The sequence below is a fragment of the Mobula hypostoma genome, chromosome 5 (genome assembly GCF_963921235.1).
Source record: "Mobula hypostoma chromosome 5, sMobHyp1.1, whole genome shotgun sequence".
Taxonomy (NCBI): Eukaryota; Metazoa; Chordata; class Chondrichthyes; order Myliobatiformes; family Myliobatidae; genus Mobula; species Mobula hypostoma.
Window position 1 is genome coordinate 133,689,764 of NC_086101.1, and position 21,572 is coordinate 133,711,335.

At 42.5% G+C, this 21,572-nt stretch overlaps 1 protein-coding gene across 4 annotated transcripts in view; it reads right to left on the minus strand.

The window, feature by feature from the left end:
- plppr1 (phospholipid phosphatase related 1) overlaps positions 1 to 9,646 on the minus strand; it is a 136,190-nt gene extending 126,544 nt beyond the window's left edge. For 2 of the 4 annotated variants that reach the window (XM_063047652.1, XM_063047650.1), the window contains exons 1-2: positions 9,303 to 9,645; positions 4,684 to 4,795 (exon numbers count right to left, since the gene is read on the minus strand). In XM_063047652.1, the coding sequence (XP_062903722.1) occupies positions 4,684 to 4,755 (72 nt within the window). In that variant the 5' untranslated portion in view covers positions 4,756 to 4,795; positions 9,303 to 9,645. Of the gene's footprint in view, positions 1 to 4,683; positions 4,796 to 9,302 lie in introns of all 4 variants that reach the window. The other 2 variants (XR_010017896.1, XM_063047651.1) reach the window with 2 other exon arrangements.
- Between the last annotated feature and the right edge of the window lie 11,926 nt (positions 9,647 to 21,572).

Genomic DNA, 21,572 nt, shown 5'->3' on the forward strand with positions numbered 1-21,572 from the left:
CCTCCGACACCGAGCACCGAGCGCCGAGCACCATCTCTGCCGAGCGCATCAACTCCAGCCCCAGCCACCAGCAGCAGGCAAAGCCGAGGAACTGGGGTCTTCCCTCCGGAGATTCTCAATCGCACAGTAGCAGTGGCAGCGAACTGGGCATTTCAGAAGTTTCTCCAGATGTTCCTCCGTGCTTCTCACGGCTGTCTCCAACAAATCAGAATTGTGCACGGCCCCTATTTAACAACTACGATATCATTTCACCGGACAGGCTACGCGCGCTGTGTTGTGCCGCCATCTTCTCCTCCTGCTTCTTAATGGGCCACGTTATGATTCTTCAGGAAACAATCCACTAGCAATCAGGTATCTGATGGGCCAAGTGGCCTGCTTTCACCCAGCCGGCCCCATTCCTTCAATCTTCAACTTCCTAGCGTTCCACACAACGTCTGATGCCCCTCACCCACCTTTCAGTTGCAAAGGAAGATGGTTGAGTCAGAAGGGCGGCAGCCATATCGTAGAGCGGTGAGTGCAATCGTTTTACTGCACTGGTGATCACCGGTCGGGATTCGATTCCTGACGCTGTCTGTAAGGAGTCTGTACTCCCTCCCCATGATGGGGTGCATTTTGTCTGGTGCTCTAGTCTCCTCCCACAGATGTACAATTAGGGTAATTGTCAGTAAATGGTACCTATGCTATAACTGGTGCCAGAAGAATGGTGACACATGTGGGCCACACCCAGCACAGTCCTCATTGATTTTAGTTGATGCAAGTGAACCATTTCACTCTATGTTTTGATGTTTCAATGCACTCATGACAAACAAAGCTTATCTTTTGTGTTTTTCCTGACAGTCAAACATAAAATTGAGCCTTGGACTAACATACTCAGAGGAAAAGAGTTCAGTGGGACTACACCAAGCAGGAATTCCCTCAGACTGACTATCTGTCTGGCATGTAATGGCAAGAGTTCATTGTTTTCAATTTGTCTGCCATGCCTTTCACATTACTTTGCCCTAAATCTCCATCACTGGCCACCCAGATAATTCGTTCATGCTGCTCTTGACAGGGGACAATTTCCTGACTTTTTAAAAAGGGTGAAAAATGTTTGACAAAGAAGCCCTCATTTTCAGTGCAACGTTCAACTCATACACGTCCTGTATTTAGAACTTTGAACCTGCTTCACCCAGAAAATGAGTCGTACAGCTCTGCCTGCCAGTTTTCATGCCACAGGAAGTCTCGGGCATCCATGCATTTGCACTCAATCCTGAAATCACAGAACCATGAAGATCAGACGCCAATGCTCCATTGCTTACCTCACCATTGCACCCTGCTTTGGGAGACTAATGTGCTGACCAGAGGGTCAAATTCACTTCATAGACAGCCTCACCTTTACATCAGGGAGATCCAATGTTCAAATGGCACCTTGTTTATTTGATTGGGGTCAAATATCTTGTGGAAAAAGAAAGCTGAAGATAAATGCTCTCCTTACTTAAGTAATCTAATGCTTTTGTTATTTGCTGGTGTTTTATTGTACTTTTAATTCATTGCTATTTATTTTATTGCAGAAAGTAAACTAAATCTACTTGAATAGTTCTGAAATGTTTCTACTGAAGATATTTAGCAGCTGGTAAAAAGCTTTAGATGAGGTGAGCTGTTGCTCTCTCTCTCACATTATATATCAGTCCCATCCCCTGTTAACAGCCAAGCCACAGCATTTAGTGTTCCTTTTTGGTGATCTACACCCTGACACGGACTACAATGGTCCCGTTAATTTTACAGCAAAGTTCATGCCGCACAAAAACAGGCTAATCTGACTCCTAAGTCGTTGCCGGCCTTCAAACACTAATCTTACACTTTTTCTACTTCATTCTTCCCATATTCACAACTGTTTTAAAACAGTGCCAAGATATAATTTTAATCAGTTCTCCTGAATAAGGTTGGCATTTTAAGCACCATGGTGAACAATAATGCACTTGAACCGTTTATTGATTACACCAGCATAGTCATATCCACACTTCACCACACACGTGTGTAGACACACTTCACACAATTCAGCTGTGACCATCTTACCCTCCTCTAGTCTCACCCATGGCAGGGACTCAAACCAACCCACCAGCAGTTATCACCCTGCTTCTGCCCTGCCCATAATTTCTAGTCACATCTCAATAAAGATTTCCAGTCATCCATCATTCAATTGTGATTGATTTTTTTCAACCTAGTTCTCCCTTCTTGTCCCCATAATTTTACCCACACACTGTACCAATCAAGAATCAATCAATCTCTGCCTTAAATTGTAACAAGAGAGCTATGGATGGAGGTGAACCCAAATGAAGGATATGGTCTAGAATTAACTCAGACTCAAAATAAACCAGTCGGCACAAACAAAATCCAAAGGCAAAATCACAAATGGTATTGTTAGAAATAGAACTCCTATGATTGAGCACTGAGTGCTCAGCACGAGACCTCTAAGTACAGACTTTCCATGAAGGAATGTGGCAGGCAATAATTGGCAGTCTGCGTCTTAAAGGCACAACGGCAGCTAACTATACTCCATTGCTTGGATGCCTGCCACTGTTTAGTCAGACCAAGACATAAATATATCCAATATATTTATATTGTTTATCTATTCATATTTCTGTGTCTCCACAGTCCTCTGCAGCAATGAATGCCACAGATTCTCTGTCCTCCGGGTGAAAGATATTCCTCCTCATCTTAGTTTTAAAAGGATGTCCTTTTATTCTGAGGCTGTGTCCTCAGAGCCTAGACTCTTCTATTAATGGAAACATCCTCTCTACGTCCACTCTCTTTGGGCCTTTCAGTATCCAGTAGATTTCAATGAGATCACCCAACTCAAGATTCTGAAATTTCTGTTGAAATTCTTTGAGGAAATAACAGGCAGTATAGAAAAAGGGGAGTCAGCGGATGTTGTTCACTTGGAGTTTCAGAACACCTTTGCACAGAAGGCTGCTTAGCAAGATAAGAGCCCTGGGACCACAGAAAAGATACTAGCAGGGATAGAGGATTGGCTGACAGGCCGGAGTCAGACTGAGAATAAATGGGACCTTTTCTGGTTGGCTGCCAGTAACTAGTTGTGTTCTGCAGGGATCAGTATTGGGACCGCTTCTTTTCACATTGTACCTCAATGATTTGGATGACGGAATTTATGGTTTTGTGGTAAGGTTTGCAGACGATACAAAGATAGGTGGAGGGGCAGGTAGTGTTGAGGAAGCAGGGATTCTGCAGAAGGATTTAGACAGATTGGCGGAATGGGCAAAGAATGGACAGGGGGAATGCAGTATCAGGGAGTATATGGTTATGCACTTTGGTAGAAGGAATAAAGGTATAAATTACTTCATAAACAGGGAGTAAGTTCAAAAATCAGAGGTGCAAAGGGACTTGGGAATACTTGTGCAGGAACCCTAAATGTTAACTTGCAGGTTGAATCAGTGATAAGGAAGGCAAATGCAATGTTAGCATTCATTTCGAGAGGACTAGGATACAAGAGCAAGGATGTGTTGTTGAAGCTTTATAAGGCATTGGTCAGAGTGCACTTTGAGTATTACGAGCAGTTTTGGGCCCTTATCTAGGAAAGGATGGGCTGGCATTGGAGAGGATCCAGAGGAGGTTCATGAGAATTATTCTGGGAATGAAAGAGTTAATGGCTGAGGAGTGTTTGATGGCTCTGCGCCTGTACTCACTGAGGGGGTATCTCAATGAAACCTATAGAACTGGGGTTCACAACCTTTGTTATGCCATGGACCAATGCCATGAAGCAAAGGGTCTATGGTTCCCAGGTTGGGAACCGCTGTTACAAAATACTGAAAGCCTTAGACCGAATGGATGTGGGGAAGTTAATTACTACAGTGGGTGAGTGTAGGACCAGAGGGCACAGCCTCAAAATAGAGGGACATCCAATTAGAACAGAGAATAAACGGAATTTCTTTAGCCAGAGTGCGGTGAATTCATTGCTACGCATGGCTGTAGAGCCAAGTCATTGAGTATATTTAAAGCAAAAGTTCTTGGTTAGTCAGGGTGTCAAAGGTTATGGGGAGAATACAGGAGAATGGGGTTGAGAAGGATAATAAATCAGCCTTGATGGAGTGGTGGAGCAGATTCGATGGGTCAAGTGGCCTAATTCTGCCCTATGTCTTATGGTCTTACAGTATATGTTGAACTTTTTATCTTTAGCATCATTCTTGTTAAACTCCACTGGATCCTCTCCTGGCTCAGCATACCTTTCCTCAGGAGAGGGTTCAAAATTGCTCAAAATATTCAGATGCAATCCTCATGTAACCTCAGCAGTACATTCCTGTTTTATATTCTAGTTGTGCAGAAAAGGTGCTGACCTTCAAGCTGAGACTGGTTGATCCCATGTGTAGCTGTTACAAACTGCACAGCTTTGTCTTGAAGAAGAGCAGGGGACTTATCCTGAGTGTTCTGGTCAGTATTTAATTGTCACTCAATATCACAATAGCAGAGTTTCTAGTCACTAATTCACTGCTGTTAAAATGTGCTTTCTTCAACCACATTAGTGTTCCATTTCCAATGGCTACACATCAAAATCTAGGTATAATGCACTTTCAGTCAGGTGGCCATATTAATGTGAGTCTCCTCTTTTTGTGCTTTCTCCTGCTCGTGTGTACTAGTTATGCCCAGTCATTTACAAATGATCCTGCAGGCAGAGTTTCACCCACTTACCTCCACAAATATGAAGCAGGGAATGATAGAGTAACTCCTCTGAATATTGTTCACTTCCGTAGCCATTCTCATGCATCAGGTCACTCTTGAGAAAAACCAGAGTCTTTCACACCTGAAAATCAAATAATTCCTCTTTAGCCACAGACCTCCATCAATTTGCTTCATTTTAATCCGATTAGTACAGCCTGTTGGAAATCAAGGGGGAAATATTCTGCAGTTATAGACTGACACAGTAAAAGAGCCTGCCACCATGCCCATGTCCACCATAGTATGAAGTATTATTAATGCTTTTAACTTGGTCCATAGCCTTCTGTATCTTGGTCATTCAAGAACTGATACAGCCACTTCTTAAATGTTTTGTGAGTCTCCACCTCTACCACTTACTCAAGCAGTGTGGTTCAGATTCCAGTCACCCTATCGGCAAATACATGATACTTTAAATCCTCCCTAAAACTCCTACACCTCACGATAACACTATGCCCTCTAATTTCAGACACCTGCGCCATGGAGAAGTGTGACAACACAGTAGCATGGGGGTGGGGGCTCATCGTAGTGTAGTGGTTAGCACTGTCACATTACAGCACCAGCTATGAGATCTGGGTTCATTTCTCGTCGCTGTTTGTGAGGAGTTTGCTTCCACTGGGTGCTCCAGTTTTCCCCCATATTCCAATGGTGCACGCTTAGGATTGGTGTGTTGTTGGCACTGGAAACCTGGTGACACTCGCAGGCTGCTCTGCATAACACTCACTGATTTGATTTTGATGCAATCAACACATTTCACTGTTATGTTTTGATATGCGTATGACAAATAAGGCTAATCTTTAAATGTTTCCTACAATCTACCCTTTCCATGCGTCTCATAATGCACCAGATCACAGTCATTTTTCTCCATCATACTGATGGTTTTCTTTCTTGGAGTGGAGAAGGCCAAGGAAGATGCAACTTTCTTTGACATCAAGTCTCCAAGACAGAAACAAGCTGCATCTGTTCACTTATACTCCATTTAGCCATTCCCAACTCCCTCCATTAACCTCATGAACATAACTTTCAATTCAACGTAACACACACAAACTGATGGAGGAACTCGGCAGGTCGGGCAGCATCCATGGTAATGAACAAACAGTTGGCATTTCGGGCCAAGGCTCTTCCTCAGGACTGAAAAGGAAGGAATAAGTCATCAGAGTAAAAAGGTGGAGGGAGGGGAAGGAGGCTACCTGGAAGGTGATCGGTGAAGCCAGGCGGGTGGGAAACGTAAAGGGCTGGAGAAGAAGGAATCTGATAGGAGAGGAGAGTGGACGAAAGGAGAAAGGGAAGGAGGAGGGTACCCAAGGGGAGCTGATAGGCAGGTGAGAAGAGGTAAGAGGCCAGAATGGAGAATAGAAGAAGAGGGGGGGGGAGAATTTTTTTTACCAGAAGGAGAAATTGAAATTCATGCCATCAGGTTGGAAGCTACCCAGACAGAATATAAGGCGTTGCTCCTTGCCACAAGAGGAGGCTATGAACCAACAGGCCGGAACAGGAAAGGGAATTGGAATTAAAACGTATGGCCATCGGAAATTCCCGTTTTTGGCGGATGGAACAGAGGAGCTCGATGAAGTGATCCCCGAATGTATGATGGGTAGAGGGGGCGGCACTGAGAGCACTGGACACAATAGTCAACCTCAGCAGATTTGCAGGTGAAGTGTGCAATTCAATTCTCTCAAAGTATTTATTGCTCTTCCATTAAGGTATAATATTGACAACTAATTATATCATTAATGAAGCAAGCATTTCCTAGATTGTAGCAACAATAACTCCCGAGGCACATAGTAATGTGGATGACCAAAATCTGGCAACTGAAGGAAGAGTCACCAAGAGTGGACTGCTTAAATTCAGAGAGGTGCAAGTGCTCAAAGACAGAGCACTGCAGAGTGCTTAAAGGATGAGAATTTAAAATCAGGGATTTCCTAGTAAGAAATTAATGAATGTACATGGACTGACAGGGTGTGGTGTAAGTCAGCATAAAAACTGGTTTAAATGTTCTCAGTATAGAAGGAGAGATGCCATTCAGGAGAGTGCTGAAGTAGTCAAGATTGAAGATAATAAGGAGCAGCTGAGCAAAGTCAGGGATGAAGTTTGGGAATGTTGCAGAGAGGCAAAAACTGGTGATGGTGCAAATATATGGTCAAAGTCTAGTTGTGACACCAGTGTTGCAAACCCATACTTCGCTTATAAGCGAAAGGTTTCTTCGTTTATATACTTCTATCAAAGATTAATCAAAATTGCTAAAATGCATTGAGATCATAGAATCATACAGAATAGAAACAGACTCTTCAGAATGTCCAGAGCAGCCTTTTTGCTGTTCTATACTGATCCCATGTTTCCACATTATGACTATGTCCTTCTATGTTTTACCTAGTTATGTGTCTACCTAAATGTCTCTTAAAAGTAGTAGAAATACTTTTGAAAAAAAACCTCAATGGACATATTTTCAAACACTGGCCTTGGATTAGAATTAATCTAAAAATTAGGATCTTAAAAGTTACAAATGAATCAATTCCAGCTGTCCATTACAATCTTGTGTAGGAATATTATTTTAAAGGTACATTGGAACTATTTTTAAAGCTATATTAGGGCCAAACTGAACTTTCCAGTACCTTAAATGCCATAAATTTCCTTCTTAAAGAAGAAAGGGCAGAATTGAATAAGATAAATCAGTATGTTGTAGTTTAATGCATCATGCATCAAGTAAGAGGGCAAGCCTGATGAAAAGCAGGTGATGCCTGTAATTTTTCCTATAATTGAGATCCTCCTAATGAAAGCACATAGACAGCCAGCATATGTTTCCAAGCTGTGTCCTTGGCTTTTAAATAACAGTTGATTTATAATAGGTTGCTCAGAGGATCTCTCAATTATTCTGAAAATGAGAATTATCTCCTAATTTCCTTGTAACCTCAGAGAGGTTAAAATTAACAGATCGGGTGATGGTTTGGAGATCTTAAATTCAGTTATTTTGTAATTGGGTCTGTGTATCCGCTAAATTTAGCAAAATCCAGCCCTCTCAACGCAAAGCAGACTTCATATTCTGTATTCCTCTGGTGGATTCACAGTGTGCAGAGCAAGCAGAGACAAAAGTCATCATGAACAGTTTGGACATAAAAAAAAATGATGGAGCGTGAGATGGGATTTCTCACGTGACCCCTCGGAGCAGACTCCGATCAGACAATGGTGGCTGAATTATGGTTGCCTGATACTATTACTGGAGTTAGAACTAAAGGCTCCAGACCGACTGAAGTGTGCTCGTTCTCATTAAAAGATTTCATGGCTTCATTAAATCAACGCTCACGGCGAACAAAGTTGTAAAGTAAAAAAAATGTGTTTCTATAAAAGGCACAGCTTTATACACAGTTATAGCATCCCCGTAAATTGTCACAAAAGCACACACGGGACTTAATAAGTAAATGGATTATTGAGGCTGGGATACATGTAGCTAACAGGTTTGATAGCAAAACAAACTAATTACTCACAGGTTTTCATACCTTAATTAAAGCAATCCTAGTATTTCCTCTTCTAACGGTGGAGTCACACAGAGGCAAGTGTTCAATAAGAGAGTTCCTTCCCGTTTCCCTTAAGATGATGCCCAGAGGGGGAATGAATATAGGGCATCACACATGCAACATCCCGGAATTTATGAAACACAGCTCAGTAAAGTGAGAGTCAATGCATGCACGGGTTTGCTCTTCAGTTACTGACTATGCCTGAGTGTAAACAGAGTGCAGTCTGTTCAAACTGAGCACAGATGTGATGTAGTTCTCGTCAATTCTTATTTCCATTTTTCGAAGTGTGGACGGTGCCAAGATTAACTCAAAATACTCTTGCTACACAAGAGAGTTTTTAGCCACCTACTAATCCGCCACAATCTGGTCAGTGTTTCCCCCGTAAGTGCAGTGTAATCGCGCAATAAATAAGGGACTGCTACATTTCACATAAAAAGAAAGTAAGTTTCCCTCAGAGCTTTTCCAATGCGGCCTTCAAAGGGATGAACGGACCCCTTTATCGAGTGGAATGTGTGTATTTGCTTTACAACAATGGCTTGACATTGAATTGAAGCTAAACGGTTTGCAGGACCGGTCCGAGGCAAACAATGCATCGACCAGGGACGAGAGAGAGAGAAAGAGAGAGAGCGAGAGAGCGAGAGAGACAGACAGACAGACAGAGAGAGAGAGAACTGGATGTCAGCACACATCAAAATCACTCCGAATATCGCCAGAAACACATACTATGCCATCATGTGCACTTAGCTGCGCTCACCCGGGGTAAAAAAATATTTTTTTAAAATCTCAAAAATGTGGTGCTTCATGGATGTTAAAACAATGTCCTAACGCAGGACAGAAGGTTGCAGTCCAGAACAATAGTAGTGACAAATCTGTTTCAAATATCAAACCTGCTGATACTACATTGTTGGATTAGTCAAAGACTGGCTGCAAAGATTGACCGTTCGTCACACACTTTAAGCTTTGGGGAGCAATCAACGTTTCTGTTGGAGAATCTGGCCGCGTTTTTAGAATTGCTGTTCCCTTCCAAACAAAAGGAGCGATAGTCGGAGTGAGGCAGCGAGCTGAGCCGGACTTATTTCTTACCTGTGTTGGTGCCACACGCCGCCAAGCTGGTACCGTGCCCAACGCTACCAACAGCACCATCGGGGCGCGGAGAATACCCGGAGTTACAACGGCGGCGGGGTGGGGAGGAGGTCGCTGTTTAGTCCCTCCGGCAGCTCATCCTCGCTTTCTCATCACCCTCCTAGCAAAGGCACCATCCAACAGAACTGCCCCTCTCGCTGCCGCTCCTTGCCATTCACGAATCATTTCCTGTGGGGAGGCTTGAAGGAGGCGGGATTACTAGCCAAGTCAAAGAAGTTGCTTAGAACCTGCTCTCTCTCCCTCTTAACACACATAAACGTGAGTTAGGAGACAGTCTGGAGTCTCACGTTAAATGATCCTCGATCATCCTTTAGCTGAGAGCTCCAATCGGTCCTTCCACTGGCTCAGCTCGAAGTCCATCTATTCCTTTACTTTGAAAGAAAAATGGCCTTAATATATCGTTCTAAGCGCTTTGTGCTAATCAATCCGTCTGGTGGGCTGATTTTTGTGTAATATATTCAGATGAGTTAGGGTGACATCATTACCTAAAAAGCACATTTCTCCGGGTAATAATTCACGCAATCGGGGGTTGGAGAGGAGTTAGCATTCTCCTTCTCAATCATTCCTGCTATTTAATTAGATCACCGCAGATCTGAAACCGCTACCTTTTCCAGACACAGGAAAGCAGTTCGGCCCTTCTAAGATGATCCGCCATTCTGTCTATGCCTCAGTTGATAAAAATACAAACTGTTGGAGGAACTCAGCGAATCAGGCGGATCTGTGGAAAGAAATGTACAATCGACGTCTCAAGTCGCGACTCTTCTTCAGGATGGACGTCCACAGATGCTGCTTGATCCGCTGGGTTTCTCCAGCAGAGACACAGGAGGCTACAGATGCTGGAATCTGGAGTATCTGTGGTTGATGCATCAGGACTGATGCAGCTTTTCGACCCGTAGCGTAGACAGTTCCTACCAACACCCACGCCACCCCCTACCCCCAGTGATGCTGGTCAACCAGCTGAGTTCTTTCAACAGATTGTTTTCTGCAGGCTTCGGCAGCTGTGACATCCAGGAGAAAGTTGCCACCAGTTAACCAATGCGATTCAGGACCCTTTGGATGAAACAGTGGGAAAGCCGAAAATGCGCATGGGGTGAATCCAAGTGACCTCAAAGAAGAGTAATAAAGTGGATTAAGAGATTAAGAGATATTCAAATAGGGTTAGAAGAGTGTTTTAAAAAGGTTGTAACATAAGATTCAAGAAACGTAGGATGGAGACTCCTCAACTGTTGCCTTCCTGGGAGGTCCAACTTTCAGAGCTATTGCAACCTTGGCTATGACAGGCAACTCATTCATCGACAATCAACCAGGCTTGTTTGCATTGAGTTTAATCCATATTTACAGGGAAAATCATAAGCAAGAGAAAGTCTGCGGGTGCTGGAAATCCGAGCAACGCACGCAAAACGCTGGAGGAACTCAGCAGGCCAGGCAGCATCTTGGTAAAGAGTACAGTCGACGCTTCGGGCCGAAACCCTTCGGCAGGACTTGATTCTCATGGGAAGGAGCTGAGGGCGAACAACTTTTACATAGTATATTCCGTCACAATGTCAGGTTATCAGTAGAAAAAGCACACAATATACTTCTTTCAGCCATCGTTGTCTAATCCAAACGATTATTTAACTCCTTCCTCCCTTGGAAATTCGTTTTCTTTTGTAAGGCACTGACAGAGCAGCGTGAGTCTATTTACAACGGGATGCAATTCAGAACGCAACTCTTCCTCATAACTGTTGATCCAACCTTTGACGAGTAATAGCGGCAGATGCTTCGAACTCACGATTATAGTCACAATGCTTTCAGGGGCATTTACTAGCAACTCATTTCATTGCGACCTGGGGCCCTGTTTGCTCTCTCGCCAGGTTGGTTCTCCTCTGTGTTCTGGACCTTTGTGAACATCGCTAAACAAATAATTTCACCATTGCCACATCACCTCTAAAAGGATATTGACCTGGAATGCTGACTTCAGCCACTACAGATGCAGCTGGACCTGGTGACTATCCCCAGAATTTTCATTTTTTTATTCCAGATCATCCATCATCTGCAGCATTATATGTTTCTATAATCCCATTGCCATTTATTTCTGTTTCAAAGATGCCCACAACTTAATTCTGCAAGATTATAGGATGACAGGCTTTTAAGATCATAAGACAGCTGGATCTACATCATTTCACATACTGATTTATTAACCCTTTTAACACCATTCTCCTGCCTTCTGATGCAATAGCCACAGCTCTACACATCGTCCTTACACACCTGGAGAAGAAAGATGCTTCTGTGAGAATGCTGTTCTTGGACTACCGTTCAGCATTCAACACCATAATTCCCTCCAGGCTCGACAAGAAGCTCAACAACATCAACCTTCACCCTGCCTTGTGCATCTGACTCCTGGACTTCCTGTCAGATCACCGGTAGGTGGTAAGAGTGGGCTCCCTCACCGCTGACCCTCAAAACAGGAGCCCTCCAGGGCTGTGTCCTAAGTCCCCTCCTTTACTCTCCGTATACCCATGATTGTGTTGCCACCCACAGATCCAATTTCCTGATTAAATTTGCTGATGATACTACATTGATTGGACTAATCTTAACTAATAATGAGGTAGCCGACAGAGAAGAAGCCTGACACAGTGGTGATAAGAAAACAACCCTTCCCTCAATGTCATAAAAACACAGGAGCTGGTTGTGGACCACAAAAGGAATGGACACTGGCTCATCCCTATTTACATCAATGGATCTGGGGTTAAGAGGGTGAACAGCTTTAAATTCCTCAGTATACAGATCACTGAGGACTTCACTTTGTCTGTACATATCAGCTGTGTGGTGAAAAAGCACAACAGCACCTTTTTCACCTCAGACGGATGAAGAAGTTCGGCATGAGTCCCCAAATCCTAAGGACTTTCTGCAGGGCACAATTCAATTGAGAGCATCCTGACTGGCTGTATCAGTGCCTGGTATGGGAACTGTACTTTACTCAGTCACAGGACTCTGCAGAGAGTGGTGCGGACAGCCCAGCACATCTGTAGATGTGAGCTTCCCATGATTCAGGACATTTACAGAGACAGGTGTGTAAAAAGGGCCCAAAAGATCATTGGGGACCCGAGTTACCCCAACCACAAACTGTTCCAGCTGTTACCATCCAGGAAACAGTACTACAGCATTAAAGCCAGGACCATCAGGATCCAGGACAGCTTCTTCCACCAGGGCATCAAACTGATTAATTCATGCTGATACAATTGTATTTCTAAGTTACATTAACTGTTCTGTTGTATATCTTACTGTACATACTATTTATTTCAAATTACTATAATTTGCATATTGCACGCTCAGATGGAGATGTTACATAAAGATGTAACATGTATGTGAAAGATGTGAGAAATAGTGTCAATTCAATTCAATCCAGTTCTCCCTGTAACCTTTGATGCCCTTACTAATCAAGAACCTATCAACCTCCATATTAAATATACCCAAAGAATTGTCTATGGCAAAGAATTTAACAAATTCATCAAACTCTCACAAAGAAATTCCTGCTTATATCTGTTCTAATGGGATGTCCATCTATTCTAAGGCTGTGTCATCTGGTCATAGGCTCCCCCACTATTGGAAACGTGCTTTCCACATCTAATCTATCCAGGCCTTTCAATATTCAATAGGTTTCAATGAGATTTGCACCCCCCCCCACCCTGTTCTAAACTGCAGAGAGTACAGACCAAGAGCCATCAAACATTCCTCACATGTTAACCTTACACTTCTGGGATCATCCTTGTGAACCTTCTCTGAACCATCTTGAACAGCACCATGGAAGTTCACCTCTTCTGCTCCCTCCCAATGGGCACAAGATACAAAAGCATGAAAAAGCATATTTCCGGGCTCAAGAGCAACTCCTATCCTGCTAGTCAAGACTCTCGAATGCAGCTTATGCATGATAAGATGGATTGTTAACCACCTAATCTATCTCATCATGGTCTTGCATCTTTGTTATCTGCCTAACTGCACTTTCTCTGTCACTGTAATGCTATTTTGCTTTACATTGTACCACCTCAATGTGCTGTTACAATGAAATGATCTATTTGAATGGCATGAAAAATAAAGTTTTTCATTGTAGCTTGGTACATGTAACGATAATCATCCAATCACCAGTGACCAAATATTAGCACATCAACATCCAATATTTCCTATTTACAATTCAGATAAATAGAGCAGGCAGTTGTTGGTTATCTTAAAGTGCACAATTCCCCTAAATATATGCCTCCCACAGTCAGCCAGGACAGTGCACATTTCCCTGCATGTTTGGGATGGTGGGTTAAGTGGATCTAATATTGCTGGGACTCATGATACTCCATCTGGTAGGTAAGACTGAAGTTGCAGTGTGTGTCCCTGGGGAAGGAATATCTAGACACGTGACGTGATAATGAAGAGCATATATCATAAGTAGAATATTTAGTGCACTATGAAATTCATTCCCCATTGTGAATGCTTTCTAGTACTGACAGAGCTTCATTGATTGTCTCTCAAGCTAATTCCATTAAAGCCAGTGGAATCGAATTTCAGAGGTAACATTCTAGCAGACTGCCACTGCAATAAAATGCCTTTAGTTACACAAAGCAGGAAGCACTTTCAGAAATAATGCCTTATTATGATCTTGCCCATGCACTCATGATTAAGGGTAGCATTATCAAACAACCAAAATCAAATTTGTAACTTTATTCCATGCTCTACAGAGCTGACAAGTTAGTTGCCTGGACTGGTACACTTGGCTTAAAGAATAAGGGACGCAGTATCCCCTCACCTGTGCAGACCTGTTGTTGTTTTCAAACAATAGAACATGGAGAGACACCAAATGGAAACAGGTCCTTCAACCCACCAAGTCCATCAACTAACTAAAGCTACGTTAAATCCATTTTTAATCTCTCTACATTCTTCTCAACTTCCTCCTTGTATTCTACCACTCACCTGCACACTACTGACACTTTACAGCTGTGACCTGTGTGTTTTGGGGGTACAGGAGGAAACTAGAACACCTGGAGGAAACCCATGCGGTTACAGGTAGAAGGTGTACGCTACACACAGACTGCGCTCCTGTCAGGATCGAACCCGGGTCTCTGATACATTGAGACAGGTGGGTCTCTGAGGCAGAATCATTACTAACTGCTGCACTGAGCCAGTCCTCAGTGTTGCTCCTCTGGGGACATCATACCTTCAACCACGCACCACACCTCATGAATCTTACACCCACTAACATGTCAACCAATTCCCCTGTGCTCTGCAACATCCTCAGCTCTTCAACCATTAAAACCAGTTTGCATTCACTCTGGCAGTTGGCAGAGATGTCACAAACTGGAAGAACCATCATTTCAGTAGGAGGTTTAAATAGTGGCGATATTGGTTCCCAGCAGCGTGGCCATCCCCATATTAAATTGGAGCTAAGCAGCCTCCAGAGTCATAACAGACATCATCAGAGCAATTATTTAAGGACTTGAGCCAAAATCTGGATTTCACCTCTGAGTTCTTTGGCTCCCAACTGTACTTCATTCAAAAGTAGACCCAAACGTAGAAATCTGAGGACAATAGTGTGATGTTGAATTGAAAAGGAATCATTCAGTTACAAAGGCCTGCACTTTCTGTGCACAGACATAACCGTTAACAACAATTGGCATTTTGATAACAGCACCCTTGTGCACACTGACCTACTTTGGTTCCTGCATCAGCAAGCCATCAGTTTTAAATGTTTCATCCTTGTGTTCAAATGCTTTGCTTTCACCCTCCTCACTCGCCCCTTTAACTCATCCAACCTGACCTTCCCCTGAGCTCCCAGAACCATCAGGCACAAGCATATATCAGCAAATATCTATCATCGCACTTGAAATTCAAGAAGAAAAACTCAATCCAATTAGTTTTTTTTAAACTGCACCTCAATCCCATATCCCTGAGGGCAAGCAGATTGGTGGGTCTGGAAGCATGGGTTGACTGGGTAAGGACTGCAGAATGCATGTCTTTCAGGGAAGGAAATGGAAGCCAAATGTATGCCTCAAAGTTCACTTACTGGAGAGGAAAATTCCTCCAACTTTCACTGAGTTATTATAGGATGCAACAGGAGAAGAACTGATAAATCAAAAATTATAAAAGATAAAATTATGTCAATCTGCTAATGTACTGACTTGAAACTATTGTAAACTAATTGCCCACATTTTAAATTGACATTGAATGCCACTAAGAGCAGCATTGATTAGTCCTTCTTAATTTCCCTTGAATTCAGTTACTAGTTGAGATCTATCAGTGGATAGTTAAGGTCCATTCTAATGTCTGGAGTTCCTCATAAGCCACACCATTTAAGAGCTGTAGATGTCCATCCCTAAAGGCTATTAGTAAACATATAAGGCTTTCAGCAACAATCCAATAGCTCTGTGGTCACCATTAGTAATACTTCTTCTGTTTTACTGTTCCATTATCAAACCTGGGAATTATTTCAGCCTAAACCATTTGTTGCTGCCTCCTTGACATTATAATTCATAGGCAGCATCAAGTTACATTACTGGCCTCAATTAAGCATGATTGAGGAGTTTGACAATGGATTGGGAATTATAATGCGTAAAATTATAAATATTGCATGTATGCAAATTGAAATGTGTTCACAAAGGATTGGTTTACTTAGCAGTTAAATATTGTGACCCAGTTCAGGCTTAACCAAGATTGAATGGATGAAACATTGATCTTTTTTAGATAGTTGTCGGGAAAGTGAATCTGGGTTCACTTGAAGCAAAAGAACAAACTGCTGGAGGAACTCAACAGGTAAGGTTGCCATCTGTGGAGGGGAATGGACAACTGATGTTTCAAGTTGAGACCCTTCCCTTGGATTGGATGAAAAGGTTTCACCTGAACATCAACTGGCCATTTCCACCCAAAGACCATAAGACCATAAGATATAGGAGCAGAAGTAGGCCATTTGGCCCATCGAGTCTGCTCTGTCATGAGCTGATCCAATTCTTCCAGTCATCCCCACTCCCCTGCCTCCTCCCCATACGTTTTGATACCCTGGCTAATCAATAATCCCATTTATTTATTGGGATACAGAGCAGAGGTGGCCCTATCGGCCCTTGGAGCCCCGCTGCCCAGCTATGCCCCAATTTAATCTGAGCCTAATGACAGGACAATTTACAATGACCAATTAACCTACCACCCAGTACACCTTTGGACTGCGGGAAGAAACCGGAGCACCCATAGGAAACCCATGAAGTCACAGTGAGAACATACAAGCTCCTTACAGGCAGCGACAGCAATTGAACCCGGGTTGCTGGTACTGTAAAGCATTGTGCTAATCACAATGGTACCACACGGTCCTGCTGATTTCCTCAAAGCATGTTCCTTTCACTCAAGGAACTTGCTTGATCCAATGGCTTATACCTGATATATGCTCCTTTTTCCAGGCCTGATCAATCAGGTTTGCTGACCCTGACAGCCTCCTCTCCAGCAGGCTACCTAAACTCTCTTCCAACTTACTCTTACAAGCCTTCTAGTTATCAAAACACCCTTTAATGAACAAAAAGCCAATCAACCTTTGTAAGTTGCTGTCTAACACCATCAAAATTAGCCTTGCCCAAATTTATGATTTTAATAGGTGCATCAGTCCCACTTTTTCCCATAATCATTTTAAAACTGAGAATTATGGTCGCCAGTCTCAAAGTGTTCCCCCATCAACACATCTGCACTTGCCCAGCCTCTAAGGCATTACTAATCAATACTTGTGAAGTTTAAACAAAAAACACTTACCATATCACTATTCCAATATCTACCTTCACCTGCTTATATATTTGCTTCTCTAATTCCTTGCTGGCAATTGGGAGACTTATACTACAGCACAATGATTCCTAATGTGGGTGGTACCAGTGAAGGGGGCACCAGGAGAAATAGAAGTCGTCGTGAGGCACTCACGATTCTTTGGGGAGGGGGGGTTAAAGTAGCACCCCAACCTGAGGCACAAGACCTGACTGACTGTAGGTACAGAAGGCACTTCTCAGAAAAGAAAGGATGAAAGGAGTTGTCTGATCCACTAAATTCCTCCAGCAATTTGTTATTCAAAGTTCAAAGTTCAATGTACATTTATTATCAAAGTATGCATACTGTACATTATACAACCCTGAGATTTGTCTGCCTACAGGCAGCCACAAAAAAAAAACGACAAACACCCAATGTGCTGAGAAAAAAAAAACAAATTGTGCAAACAATAAAAGTAGGCAAATAGCATTTGGATCGAAACTGAGTCATCAGACATGCACCCTGGATCAAGCGGAGCAAGACCACAGCCTCAGCCTCGGTTCGGTACAGAGCAGAGTCTTTCAGCTTGGATTCCAGCATCTGCAGTCTCTTGTGGGGGAGAGTACTGCTAACCATAAGTACATGAGAAGTACAGACTTCTTCTAGGTAAGAAGGTCAACCATTGAGGTCAGTAGTAAACCTAACTCAGTGGTTCCATTTAAAATAACACCACTTTAACTGAGGGTTCATATTGCCTCTCAAGTACATAAAATTATGTTTCATTGTTTGCCATGACCAAACTTCTGCCAGAAGGATGTCTTTCAGCTTGCTTTGTGTCCAAATGTTCTCTTTTGCCCTCTCATTTTCAATAGTCTTTGTTCTGCAGTTCCTTTTACTGAAATGTGTAAGTTCAAATACAAAGTTGATGAAAATGAAAAATTCTGCAGATACTGGAAATATGAAATAAAAACAAAAAAAATGCTTGAAACACTCAGCATGTCAAGCAGTATCTGTAGAAAGGAAAGCAGAGTTAAGACTTCAGGTCTGTGATCCTCAGACAAAGAGCCTTCAAACTAAAATAATAATTCTGTTTTTCCTTCCGTAGATGTTGCATAACCTGCTGAGTGTTTCCAACATTTTCTATTTTTATGAGCAAAATTGCTGATCAGTTCCCAGGTGTAATAACAGCATTTGGGTATTATTTAATAGCACCAAAGTTTGTCCTTTAAATTTTAGATTATTAGAGAAAGAACCACTATGAATTATTATAGAACTAGCATTTATTATTCTTGCTTTCTCCAGGAGGGATCCAATATTGATATATTTTATGATTCAACTGCTTAACGTGGTTAGTGTTTTAAAACTGATCAGTAATGCTTTCCTCTGGAATTTTGGAATTTCTGAGTAACAGTCTGCTCACTGGGCTGCTTTGGGACCAGTTAAGCAAACAGGCAAAGTCGTCAGTGAAACCAACTTCCATGCTCAGCACCATAGATGAAATGACTCATGCACCACTGGACAGTGGTGTTATCAGACTTCATTCCACACCTAGCCACAGACAAAGTCATGAGGACAGAAAGGAAAGACAAGAGGGAGAAAATGGAGAGGAGAAGAGCTTTCAGAGACTGAAGCTGAAATGTATGCCCCACAACCTCCTCCCCCGATGGTGGAACATTGGAATTGGTGGTGCTAAAACGAATTAGGACTGGAGAGCTGGAGTAGGGTTGTAGAGAACAGGGCAGCAGAGTGATGCAAAACTACCTGACACGTTTAGGGCGATATACACAAGAGATTCGGCAGATGCTGGAATTCTTGAGCAACACACACAAAATGCCGGAGGAACTCAACAACTCAGGCAGCATCTATGGAGGGGAATAAATGGTCAATGTTTCAGGCCATGTTGAACTTTCAGGGGAGTGGATTCAATTCTGACCCTTGATGCTATTTATGCAGAAAATTTTTCTGTAAATGTATGAGTTTCTTCTAGGTGCTCCAATTTCTTACCTGGGTGGTGGGGTGGAGATACATCTCCACCAAAGGAGATGTAAAGTGCTCCTTATCTCCACTAGCCTGCTGGTCACACTTGGACAGGCACCCGCTTAGCCCTCCCACTCCCCAATCAGGGTCACATGAAGCCATGGGAACAGGTGGTGGATGGTCGTATGAGCAGCTGGTGCATATCACAAGTCATGGTTATGCAACCACTGATGCTAGGCAGACAATTTCTGAAGAGTATTAATAATAGCTGGTGACACCTGTTAAGACACTGCCTAGAAGAAAGCAATTGCAAACTGCTTCTGTAGAAAAAATTCCCAAGAACACTCATAGTCAAAGACCATGTTCGCCTGTATCATACTGTACGAGATAGCGCATATGATGTTAATGAATTTCTTCCCACTTCTCAACATTGTGCTAGTAATTAACAGCCCACTGTAACTTACCCCTGAGTGGAAGGAAGTGACTGAAAATCCAAGGGGGAGATAAGGGCACAAGACAGAGAATACATTGCAAATAAATAAAGGGGGAAAACAATTGATGGATTGTTCGCCAACATGAACCCGATGAGCCAAATGGCCTCCTGTGGGGTGATAAGTATCTTATAGGGAAAGGACTGGACAAGAGATGGTAGAATTTGAAAGGATAATACCACTTGATAATTATAATGTAATAACAAAATAGTGCTGTAGGATCAATACCATATCAATATCAATATAAACTTTGTGTTTATAATGCTTACTTTGAATTTCATATCTATAGTAGGAGACGCATCTGAATATTCAATCACCTTTCGTGGGACACTCTAATTGCAAACTTCCCGGAAACCTGTTTAGAATGGTACAAATTACTTAAACCCATTACTCAAACCCTGGATTGAAGCAGGCCAGTTAGCACAACCCCATTGTCTTAATGTATGGCAAAAATATTCGCAAATGTCTCATGGTCACCATTTTGAGAATCATATATTTTAGTCAGTAGGCAACCTCAGCTCCACAGATAGTGAGAAGGTATGCTTTTAACTTCCATCTACTGCTTGCAACTTGGAATACACAATAATAACTGAAGACTGATTCTCGCCTAAATTAACATCTGCCATTTTCACGTAAATCCAGAATACTACCTACCAAAGCTCTCTGTATTAATATGGCCACATTAAAATACTAGAAAGAAAAACCTTCAGCAGTGAAGTTAAACAAATTTAAGAACTTTATTTCTCTGTCATGTATTCTGCAACACATTTTATTAACAGATCCAGTCAAAATGGCATCAGTGTACAATGCTCTCTCAGCCGACATCTTCCAGATAGCTCATGAAAATGTCTTTCTTCCCCTTTTCTTACATCTACTTTCACCTTAAGTGTATTTCTGGGACTGTTAGAGCCTGCAATTTACAGTTTAAAGATCATTTGAATGACCCAGCACTTTGCTGTCTCCGAGAAGATTCCAGGAAGCGAAAGCGTACTCAAACGTTCCCTATGTGAAGAAACTTCAAGACGCAGCACGAGCTGATGTTTGTCTGTGTTTCACTGGTTAGAGCATCCATTAATCGCTGAATGAAGTGTCAAGGAAGATTGAGACACCAAGGTGAGTGCGGATGGCAAGGGAGAGCTCAGCACCGATTGCCTTCCTTTTGACTGCTGCCAGAGAAAGAGTCTGTGAATGGCCTATCTCTGTGTGACTTGCTGTGGCAGGTGGGTAGGCCTCAACATTGGTGTGGTGCCCCTCTCTTTTGATGAATGTTGGTAATATCATAGGATGCTATCTTGGTTCTGCGTTTATGGATTGGACCATTACGTTTATGAGCTGTGGACTTTTTCAGACTAATGGTTTTTATATGCTGTGTTATATTTTGTATTTGTCTGATCCCTTTCCATTTTGTTGTGCGGGGGAGGATTTTTGAGGGTTGATGTTAGTTCTTTTGTGCAGTGGAGGGGTTGTATTTTGGTGGTCAATGTTCTTGTTCTATTTTTGTGTGGGGGAGGTGTTTTGGTGGTCGATGATTGGGATCCACTTTTAATGCAGTGGGGGTGGATTTGTTCTCTGAGTGATTTTCATGTTCTTTCTTTGTTTTGTGGCTATCTGGAGAAGACAAATTTCAGAAATGTATATGGATACATGCTTTGATAATAAATGAACCTTTTCAGCCTCTTTCTCAGTTTGAATAAAGGTCTGTGCAAGAATTCAATGGTTTCAATGCTTTCTCTTTGTCTTATTCAGTGATTAATATTCATAGATCCCTGAAAGTTGCCTCACAGGTGGATAGGGTAGTTAAGAAAGCTTATGGGGTGTTAGCTTTCATAAGTCGAGGGATAGAGTTTAAGAGTCGCGATGTAATGATGCAGCTCTATAAAACTCTGGTTAGGCCACACTTGGAGTACTGTGTCCAGTTCTGGTCGCCTCACTATAGGAAGGATATGGAAGCATTGGAAAGTGTACAGAGGAGATTTACCAGGATGCTGCCTGGTATAGAGAGTAT